Below are 12,412 nucleotides of genomic sequence, written 5' to 3' on the forward strand. Positions count from 1 at the left end.
AACAAAAAATATAAAAGCAAAGAATGAATCAAAATATTAATTATAAATTAACACTGAATTTATTATTATTTTTATAATTTTTTATTCATATTTTATTATTTAGTATATATTTAAGATACATAATCCTGCACAAAAAACAATATATATATATATATATTGTATTATATTATAAATAATATTCATTGTATTGCTGTTTACTGTTGTAAAATCGAGCTAGCTATAAATCCTTTATGTTCTCATTTTTGCATAAAATATAAAATATTAATTAAAATAACACACACAAAAAGGATATATATATATATATATATATATATATATATATATATCTTTTTGTGTGTGTTATTTTAATTAATATTTTGTTATATAATATTTAATTTTCATTTATATTTTGATCAATTTATTTGTTTATCTGTATATTTTCTGTATATAATATTTTTAGAATTGTTTTATTATTTAGTATATATGTATTTAAAATACATAATCTTGCACAAAAAAGAGAATATAATACATACATTCTTCTAAGTAAAAAAAATATATATATATTGGTATTTTTATTAATATTTGTATATAATATTTAGTTTTTATTAATATTTTGATGAATGTATTTGTTTTTATATTTTCTGTATTTCAGTATATATGTATAAAAACAAAAAAATAGTAAAAATATTAATAAAATAAACACTGAATTTAGTATTATTTATTTATATATATATAACATTTTAGCATTATTATTTAGTATATATTTATTTTAGATACATAATCCTGCACAAAAAAATATAAAAGAAAAAATTTAAAAAATACATTTACATACACTCTTCTAAAATTATATATATATATACTAATATAATGTATTTAACTAAAGAAAAACTATGCAAAACAACTAAATTATAAAGCTAATATATATATATATATATATATATATATATATAGTATTATATTATAAATAATATTCAATGTATTGCTGTTTACTGTTGTAAAATCGAGCTAGCTATAAATCCTTTATGTTCTCATTTTTGCATAAAATTTTTTTAGTTTCTTAAAGACATATGCAAAAATGTGGATGACATTCCTATTATTAGCATGAAGAGATTGTGCGCAGCAACAGTGAGCAGTTGGCAGAGAAATAAAGCCGGTCTGATCCACACTGTGTGTTTGATGACTCCCTCAAGCCGGCCGTCTGCCGTGACTCACAATGAAGGACCTCGCAGAGATGAAAAACCACAAAAACATATTTGCTTCACCCACAGCTCTGACTTCAGTCCCTTCTGCTCCTGAGAGAAGCACTGAAATACTGAAACCTACTTCAGCTACTTCACTCGTGACTCTCTGTCAAGTAGATTGGCCTCAATACCGGATTTTGACAACATCGCCACTCCCAATGCCTGAGTTTGGGCACAGATCAACTCCATGCAGAGTTATATAAATCTGACTTCATGAAGTTTGGGGTTTTTACATCATTACATTCTTGGTGAAAGAAATGCTCATCTGGCTCTATCTTAAAATGCTTTGACCTATTTAAAAGAAACTGTAATGCCTTATATATACATATACCTATTTTATTTCAAATATAGATTTTTTTAACTACATAAGCCCTGAAAAGGGAGTTATTTGTGTATGCAGACTTAAATGCAACATATTTATATTTTAAATAAATGCTGTTCTTTTAAACTTTCTATTTAACAAAGAATCCTGAAAAGTACAAATATATCACTGTTTCCAAAAATCAGAAATGTTTCTTTCTTCACATGTTCATGACATTTGCATGACTTTACAGAACAGATACTGTTCAGTTTGTATTTTAATTTTAATTTTAGTTAAAGTTCTAAAAATGTTGTTGTGTTTTTGTCATTTCTATTTGTTTTGTTTGCTCACCAGACTGTATTTGTTTGATCAAAAATGCAGTAATAATTTTGAAATATTATTATAGTTTAAAAAAAGCTGATTTCTATTTTGATATATTTCAAAATGTAATTTATTTACAGAATATTAGAATGATTTCTGAAGGATCATGTGACACTGAAGACTGCAGTAATGATGCTGAAAAATCAGGTTTCCGTCACAGAAATAAATTACATTTGAACAGATATTCAAATAGAAAACAGCTATTTTAAATTGTAATAATATTTCACAATATTATAGATTTTTCTGTATTTTTGACCAAATAAATGCAGCCTTGGTGACCTGAAAAGCTGAAGAGACTTTGAAAACATTTAAAAATCTTTTCGCCCCATATGTTTAAACAATAGTGTGTCTTTTGTTGTGGATTTAAAATATATAAAAATATATACAATAGAAAATATTATTAATCATAAAAAATTATATTTTGTATTAGTGTATGTATAAATACTTAAAAAAGAGTGTTGTTTGAGTATTAATGAGGTAACACTTTTTATTAATATTCGGAATGAGTTTTTATTTTAAAATTTTCATTGTCGATATAATTTTAAGCTTTTAAAAATGTGTATATGTTTTTGTCTTTTTTTTTTTTTTAGATTTTTCATTGGTATGTTTAAAATGTTTCTTTTTTTTTAAGTCTATACTGTTTTAGTGTACAAATGTATCTAAATTAAAAATACAAATGTTTTTACATACCTGTTTTATTTCAAATATAGATTTTTTAACTACATAAGCCCTGAAAAGTGAGTTATTTGTGTATGCAGACTTAAATGCAACATATTTATATTTTAAATAAATGCTGTTCTTTTAAACTTTCTATTTAACAAAGAATCCTGAAAAGTAAAAATATATCACTGTTTCCAAAAATCAGAAATGTTTCTTTCTTCACATGTTCATGACATTTGCATGACTTTACAGAACAGATACTGTTCAGTTTGTATTTTAATTTTAATTTTAGTTAAAGTTCTAAAAATGTTGTTGTGTTTTTGTCATTTCTATTTGTTTTGTTTGCTCACCAGACTGTATTTGTTTGATCAAAAATGCAGTAATAGTTTTGAAATATTATTATAGTTTAAAAAAAGCTGATTTCTATTTTGATATATTTCAAAATGTAATTTATTTACAGAATATTAGAATGATTTCTGAAGGGTCATGTGACACTGAAGACTGGAGTAATGATGCTGAAAAATCAGGTTTCCGTCACAGAAATAAATTACATTTTAACAGGTACTCACACAGACAACTGCTATTTTACTTTATAATAATATTTCATAATTTTTACTGCACTTCTGATGAAATTAACTCAGCCCTGGTGAGCAGAAGAGACTTTTTTCTAAAAACACATTGAAGTTGTGCAGTGATCTGAAGCGGTGAACTGACCCGTGAGATAATCCAGACCCTCCAGCATCTTCTTCTCTCTGGAAAAGTCAAGCGCGAACGCGTCGAACGTGTCATTCAGGTTGATCTCTGGGATCAGGACCTGTGAGGACGCCGTCGCCATCGACACTCTGTATAATTTCGAACAGAAAAACTAATCAGGCAGCAATTTGATGCACAAACCCATTTATCTTTTCAGCTCAGTTCAGCTCTTTCACATGATGCTTCCTCACCGCTCTGAGACGCTCTTCGCGGTCTGCAGGAATCGTGCGTGATCCGTCTCTTTCAGAACCTGATCGGCCTGTACAATGAGCGAAGACGATCTCTCCACAAACTGCTTACAGTTAGCTATCTGCTGAGCTAGCTTTCTCAAACGAACCACCTGGAAACAGACAAACACAGGTTATGAGAATGAATACAGGCCAGATTTGCCAAACCAGTACTAATAGATTGTTTCAGGGCTCGAAGTTTACTTTTTTACTTTGGAGTTGAAGTTGGGAGCACCAAAAAAAATTTAGGAGCACCCAATAATTATTAATGAGCACCACAATTGATTGCCAATTGAGCAGAACAGCTGCATTTCTTTTTAGTAATGCATCGATCTTGATTCTTCATGGCTGATGTTTTACAAGCAAATGGGCTGATTCTGAAAGCCTTTTTTAAATATTTATTTTACACCTTAAGCAAGCGACAAGAATGAATGAACATATGAGTCCATGAACAAGATGGTTATTTTCTCTATTACAGGTAGAGCCATTTCAATTAGAGGCAACCTCTGCATTTTGAAACAATCTACGAGAATAAAGTCGAAGTTTTAAGAGAATAAAGTCGAAATATTAAGAGAACAAAGTCTACTTTATTAAGAATTTATTCTCAAAACATTTCGACTTTATTTGTGAAATTTTATGACTGATTCTTGAAACATTTCAACTTTATTTTCTTCGTATTTTGACATTATTCTTGTAGTATTTGGACTTCATTCTCAAAATTTTGCGACTTTATTCTCAAAATATTTTAAGCAAGGGACAAGAATGAATGAACATATGAGTACATGAACAAGATGTTTATTTTCTCTATTACAGGTAGAGCCATTTCAATTAGAGGCAACCACTGCATTTTGAAACAATCTACGAGAATAAAGTCGAAATATTAAGAGAACAAAGTCTACTTTATTTAGAAATTTACTCTCGAAACATTTTGACTTTATTCTGGAAATTTTATGACTTTATTCTCAAAACATTTCGACTTTATTTGTGAAATTTTATGACTGATTCTTGAAACATTTAACTTTATTTTCTTCGTATTTTGACATTATTCTTGTAGTATTTGGACTTCATTCTCAAAATTTTACGACTTTATTATCAAAACATTTTGATTTTATTCTCGAAATATTTTGATTTGGATTTTATTCTCAAAATATTTTAAGCACAGAATGAATGAAAATATAAGTCCATGAACAAGATGTTAATTTTCTCTATTACAGGTAGAGCCATTTCAATTAGAGGCAACCACTGCATTTTGAAACAATCTACGAGAATAAAGTCGAAATATTAAGAGAACAAAGTCTACTTTATTAAGAATTTATTCTCAAAACATTTCGACTTTATTTGTGAAATTTTATGACTGATGCTTGAAACATTTCAACTTTATTTTCTTCGTATTTTGACATTATTCTTGTAGTATTTGGACTTTATTCTCAAAATTTTACGACTTTATTCTCAAAACATTTTGATTTTATTCTCGAAATATTTTAAGCAAGGGACAAGAATGAATGAAAATATGAGTACATGAACAAGATGTTTATTTTCTCTATTACAGGTAGAGCCATTTCAATTAGAGGCAACCACTGCATTTTGAAACAATCTACGAGAATAAAGTCGAAATATTAAGAGAACAAAGTCTACTTTATTAAGAATTTATTCTCGAAGCATTTCAACTTTATTTTCTTCGTATTTTGACATTATTCTTGTAGTATTTGGACTTCATTCTCAAAATTTTACGAATTTATTATCAAAACATTTTGATTTTATTCTCGAAATATTTTGATTTTGATTTTATTCTCAGAATATTTTAAGCACAAAATGAATGAAAATATGAGTACATGAACAAGATGTTTATTTTCTCTATTACAGGTAGAGCCATTTCAATTAGAGGCAACCACTGCATTTTGAAACAATCTACGAGAATAAAGTCGAAGTTTTAAGAGAACAAAGTCTACTTTATTAAGAATTTATTCTCAAAACATTTCAACTTTATTCTGGAAATTTTATGACTTATTCTTGAAACATTTCAACTTTATTTTCTTCGTATTTTGACATTATTCTTGTAGTATTTGGACTTCATTCTCAAAATTTTAAGACTTTATTATCATTTTGATTTTATTCTCAGAATATTTTAAGCACAAAATGAATGAAAATATGAGTACATGAACAAGATGTTTATTTTCTCTATTACAGGTAGAGCCATTTCAATTAGAGGCAACCACTGCATTTTGAAACAATCTACGAGAATAAAGTCGAAATATTAAGAGAACAAAGTCTACTTTATTAAGAATTTATTCTCAAAACATTTTGACTTTATTCTCGAAGCATTTCAACTTTATTCTGGAAATTTTATGACTTTATTCTCAAAACATTTCGACTTTATTTGTGAAATTTTATGACTTATTCTTGAAACATTTCAACTTTATTTTCTTCGTATTTTGACATTATTCTCGTAGTATTTGGACTTTATTCTCAAAATTTTACGACTTTATTCTCAAAACATTTTGATTTTATTCTCGAAATATTTAGATTTTGATTTTATTCTCAAAATATTTTAAGCAAGGGACAAGAATGAATGAAAATATGAGTACATGAACAAGATGTTAATTTTCTCTATTACAGGTAGAGCCATTTCAATTAGAGGCAACCACTGCATTTTGAAACAATCTACGAGAATAAAGTCGAAATATTAAGAGAACAAAGTCTACTTTATTAAGAATTTATTTTCGAAACATTTTGACTTTATTCTCGAAGCATTTCAACTTTATTCTGGAAATTTTATGACTTTATTCTCAAAACATTTCGACTTTATTTGTGAAATTTTATGACTTATTCTTGAAACATTTCAACTTTATTTTCTTCGTATTTTGACATTATTCTCGTAGTATTTGGACTTTATTCTCAAAATTTTACGACTTTATTATCAAAACATTTTGATTTTATTCTCGAAATATTTTGATTTGGATTTTATTCTCAAAATATTTTAAGCACAGAATGAATGAACATATGAATACATGAACAAGATGTTTATTTTCTCTATTACAGGTAGAGCCATTTCAATTAGAGACAACCACTGCATTTTGAAACAATCTACAGTAGAAATAACAAAAAAAAAATCTTATTAAGTCTTATTAAGTGCAGACAATAAATGCAGCCATAATCAAAGTAGGCTACTCTCTCAATATTCAAAGTGCAAATAGAGACCAAATTTTTCAATGCAATTTTTTAAAGATATGTCTTTTCTATATACTGTATTTTTTAAAATATTTATGTTTTAAACCATGGAGGTGAGCCAATGGATATCACACATGCGACGTGAAAACTGCGCAATCTGTGAAAGTGAAAGTAAAAACTGACTTTCAGCATCTGATGTGCATTCTTTCAGAGACAATGAGACGATTATACTTCATATGCTGATATTAATTTAGTCCCTTAATATTTTTCTTGTGCCCCGAACATGGTGGGAAAAAAATAAAAAGAAACGTATTTTTGTGTAAGGTTTGTTTTTGAAAGTCTTAAATAAAGCTTTTAATTTTCATTGACGACTGCAGTGTTATTAGGGGTTATGAAAGTCATAATTCTGATTTCAGGTGGTCTTAAATGCGGGGACTGAAAGACAAGAATTGCGATGAAACTTCAAAAGGCTATCAATTGAATAAATATGAGCGCTGCACGTTTCAAAATCATTTGTTGCGCTGCTTTGTGTAATACAGTCTGACAGCGCCTCCTGCTGGAAGAGAAACACATAGACTTGTAAATGTGAACTGATGGATCCACAAGATAATGTGTTATAAAAATGTAAACAATTTAAACAAAGGCAGTAAAATATATGTTATTTAAGTAATATAATACTTGATTGATAATAATTGTTTAAATTGAAACTTTAATATTAATTTATGCAATTGCAATGCCTTGATTCTAGTAAGATTTAGAACACAGTCATAGCCATAAATGCAGTGGTTCTAATAATTGGCATAATTCTTTCGATTTTCGGTTTCGGCCAAGAATTTTAATATCGGTGCATTACTACATCATATGTGACCCTGGACCACAAAACCAGTCATAAGGTAAAATTTTACAAAACTGAGATGTTTACAACATATGAAAGCTCAATAAATAAGCTTTCTATTGATGTATGGTTTGTTAGGATAGGACAATATTTGGCCGAGATACATCTATTTGAAAATCTGGAATCTGAGGGTGCAAAAAAATCTAAATACTGAGAAAATCACCTTTAAAGTTGTCCAAATTAAGTTCTTAACAATGCATATTACTAATCAAAAATTACATTTTGATATATTTATAGTAGGAATTTTACAAAAAATCTTCATGGAACATGATCTTTACTTAATTTCCTAATGATTTTTGGCATAAAAGAAAAATCAATAATTTTGACCCATGCAATGTATTTTTGGCTATTGCTACAAATATACCCCAGCGACTTAAGACTGGTTTTGTGCTCCAGGGTCACATTTAAACAAAGGCAGTAAAATATATGTATATGTTATTTAAGTAATATAATATTTGATTGATAATAATTGTTTAAATTGATATAATTGATTTATTCTTTGAAACTTTAATATTAATTTATGCAATTGCAATGCCTTGATTTTAGTAAGATTTAGTGCACAGTCATAGCCATAAATGCAATGGTACTAATAATTGGCATAATTCTTTCGGTTTTCGGTTTCGGCCAAGATGTCCTGGAATATGAAGAATGCACAATAAAGCGTTGTGTATTTTAACTGCAAGTCATGAATTCTGATTTCTTCACCTCATTACAATTATGAGTGCCACTGTCACTTCTTTGTGAACATTTTGTGAGACCAATCAAACCTGGGTTAATTCTAGTCCGGTTAATGTAAGCCAATATACTGCAGTAATTATTCTATAATTTATTAGGAAATGTGGTTAACACCTAGTCATGCATGGAAAAAAAAATACCGTCATATACCGTGATACCGTATAATTGTCAAAAAATACTGTGAATCCCGTGAATCCCATTTTGTATTTTTGATCAAATAAATGCAGCTTTGATGAGCATAAGAAACTAAAAACCTTTAAAAATCTTTAAGAATCCTCTGACTGTGGAAATACATAAGCGGCCTTTGACATTGACATGCAGTAAAGGTAAAACTGAGTTTCCTCTGAGAGAAAATCTCAAAGCCTTCCTTTTCTTTCCCACTTAAGAACAACTCAGCATTAAGTCAACCTGAAGCCACTTTCATAAGTCATTTTAGTTGCATAATAGATGATAAATGGGGAATAAAAATGTTCTTTTATCCATCAGTGGGCATTGCTATCATGAGGATGACAACTGAAACAATTTTTGATAAAAACATACATTAAGAAAGTATATATTGAGTTTTTTAAATCACGTAAATTGTAAAATATTTTTACTATTTAAAATAATTGCTTTCTGTGTGAATATCTGTTAAACTGTAATTTATTCCCGTGATCAAAGATGAATTTTCAGCATCATTACTCCAGTCTTCAGTGTCACATGATCCTTCAGAAGTCATTCTAATATGCTGATTTGCTGCTCAAGAAACATTTTTGATTATTTTCGATGTTGAAAACATGCAAACCGTCATGCATTTTATTTCTCAGGATTCACAGATGAATAGAAAGTTCAAAAGAACAGTATTTATGTGAAATAGAAATATTTTGTAACATTATAAATGTCTTCACTTTTGATCAATTTAATGCATCCTCGCTCAATTACCTTTCCTTCTTTGATCTTAGTGCCGATGATTTGTCTTCTCTGCTGTACGATGTTTATGAGTGTGTCGCACTCTTCTGCCAGTTTGCTCTCCTGATGAGCCGCATTGTGCTGAAACAAAACGAAATTCACATTAAAAATGACAAAAAATACAAAACACAAACAAAATAAATAATTTGGAGGCTGGTAGCATTTAGTTGCATGCTTAAAATCATCTAAACTGAGGTAAAAATTACAGCAGATGTGGTTTTATAAAACAATAAGTACAGTGATATAATAAAATATATCAGTATTTTGTTAAAAAAGTCATGCTGTTTAATTGCATTCAAATTTTGAAGTAAAATTTTTATAGAATTAAAATAGCTGCAAATGCAACTGTTGTCCTTTTTTGAAGTAAGTCTAATATAACAAAAACTAAAAAAACATAGACATAACAAAAGCAATAAACTAAAAAATGTACGAAACTGAAACTTTAACTGAAATAAAATAATATAAATTCAAATATATATAATTAAAATGACATTTAAGTTTTTTTAACCTAGTTGGAAAAGCAAAATTTGTGATTTTTTTAAAATACTAAAATAACAAAAACGCATACAAAAAAACGAATAAACTGAAAAATTACAAAATCAAATTAAAAATCAAAATAATAATACAAAAATGTAAAAGTAAAAATACAAAAATAAAACAGAATCTAATACAAAAACTATAAAAAAATTCACTACCCAAAATTCAAGTTTTATAGAAAAAATATATAACAAAAAATAACAAAAAAGTAAATTATTAACATAATAAAATACTGAAAATATAAAAATATAATCTAAAACTAAAGTAACATTTTCATTATTTGAAATACGATAAATATTAACTGAAATGTAATTTTTTTTTTTTTTAAATTATGTTATTTCAGCTAGCTAACAAGGAAAGATTTCTCACTTCTGTTTAGTTGAAGTTGTAAAATAACTATTCTAAATATATAGACATCAATAACAAAAATTAATAATAATAATAATAATAATAATGATAAAAAAGTAAATTACTAAAACTTAACTACAATTTACAATAACTGAAATAATATATTCTGTCATAATATAATTACTGTCACAAAAACATGTTTCCCAGCTTACAACTGACAAATAACAACAAAACCATTTGAATTTAGTGATAAACAAGTGAAACAAACATTAAAGTGAATATAATAAACTCATTTAAGCCGATAAAGATTGTAAAGATCTAGTTGAAGTTGTCAAATAAGCCATAAATATATAGACATAATTAAACAATATATATATATATATATATATATATATATATATATATATATATATATATATATATAATAATAAAAAGTAAATTAATAAAACTAATGAAATAACTAATTATTAAAACTATTATTATAAATACTGAAAATATAAAAATATAACCTAAAACTAAAGAAACATTTTCATTATTTGAGGTATATATATATAAAATGTATTTTATTTCATAAATAATAATATAATTAATAAAATAAAATAATTTATAATGGTACTAAAGAAATAGGCTTAAATTCTTTAAAATACAGCTAAACTAAATTTTATTTCAGCTGTTTGTCAAAGAAAAACTTACAACCTATATAGACATCATAAAAAAATAAAAATAATAATAAAAAACAATTATGACAACATCAATATTAATAAAAACTAAAATTAAAATGAAAACTTAAAATACAAAAATAAAATCTAAAATATTTTTAATAAAACAATATATATATATATATAATAAAAAATTACAAAAATAAAAATACAATCTAATACACAAACAATTAAAAATAATAATTACTTAAACATGAACTGAAATACATAATTCAAAAAATACATAGGCACAATTGCAAATCAAAAAATAAAATAATAATAACGAAATGACAAAAAAGTGAATTACTAAACCTAATTCAATTAGTAATTACTAAAACTAAAGAAATATTTCCATTATTTCAAATAAAATAATTGTTTACTGAAATTAAATATATATATAAAAATGTACTTTATTTTACTTAGCTGCCATTTCTATGTTTCCATTTAACTGAAGTAACAAAATTAAGCAACGACTAAAACTTAAAACTAATAAATTAGGAAAACAACAAAATTACTTTAACTTTATAAATGATTAAATAACAAACCTTTGATCAAATTACTGTCACAAAAACAAGTTCCCCAGCTTCCAAACAAAAACAAAAACATTTGTATTTTGTGATCGACATGTAAAACAAACATTAAAAAGAATATAATGAAGTCATTTTCTGGTGGCTTTACCTCCACATGTTGACAGGTCTGGATGAGTTTGGCCATCAGGTTCTCCAGCTCACTGTTCCTCTTGATCAGATTGCTGAGATTGGAGTCCAACATTTGCTGCAGAAAAACAAAAAACACTTTAAAAAGGTAGTTCAGTCATTTCAGCACAGTTGAACTCATTGAGGGACAACAGAGGAACTAAATCATCTACCAAATGTCCTACATCCATTATTGAGTTTGGAGAAGGTTGTGGTTTGCGCTGCGGTGTCTGAAGCGGGACGCGCTGATGCTCCGATCTGTTGTTGAGCACGTCAGACGTCGAGTGTCCGCTTCCCCGCGGGCCTGAGCGCTAACGCTCGACATGGGGGAGGGAATAAAGCGTCTGCCACGGATTTGGTATTAAAAAAAAAGTAGATCAAGTCTGTCTGATGAGCTACAACCTCATTTTAGCTTGTGTTTCTGTGCAGTCCAAACGCCTGAGATAAGGAGCGGAAATGCTTTCATTATGCATTTTGCAAGTTTAATACAAAATGTTACATGCAGGTTATTGTCATCATCTAAAACTATTAAAATAGATATATTTTAATTATTTTAAAAAAATAAGACAAATATTGACTGAAATCAAACTTTTCAGCAACAGTTCTTATTTGGTTAGATGAAATACTAAAATAACTAAAACTTAAACAAAATAGACCAAAAAAAAAAAAAAACGATGAAAAACTTAAATAATAAAATTTGTAATATAAAAATTAAATCTAATACAAAACTATTAAAAAATTACTTAAACATGAATTGAAATACAATAAAATAAATTAAATTTTATAGAATTAAAAAAAAATGTATATATATATATATATATATATGTACTAAAATAACAAAAACTA

General features: G+C 27.0%; 1 protein-coding gene across 3 annotated transcripts in view; it reads right to left on the reverse strand.

Annotated features, from left to right (window-relative positions):
• The window catches only part of mid1 (midline 1), a 47,756-nt gene that overhangs the window by 15,824 nt on the left and 19,520 nt on the right, over nt 1-12,412 (reverse strand). For all 3 annotated transcript variants that reach the window (XM_073846045.1, XM_073846046.1, XM_073846044.1), the window contains exons 2-5: nt 11,550-11,645; nt 9,262-9,369; nt 3,507-3,655; nt 3,277-3,404 (exon numbers count right to left, since the gene is read on the reverse strand). In XM_073846045.1, coding sequence (XP_073702146.1) covers nt 3,277-3,404; nt 3,507-3,655; nt 9,262-9,369; nt 11,550-11,645 — 481 coding nt within the window. The remainder of the gene's footprint in view (nt 1-3,276; nt 3,405-3,506; nt 3,656-9,261; nt 9,370-11,549; nt 11,646-12,412) is intronic.

The sequence above is a fragment of the Garra rufa genome, chromosome 8, assembly GCF_049309525.1.
Source record: "Garra rufa chromosome 8, GarRuf1.0, whole genome shotgun sequence".
In the NCBI taxonomy this organism is placed as follows: Eukaryota; Metazoa; Chordata; class Actinopteri; order Cypriniformes; family Cyprinidae; genus Garra; species Garra rufa.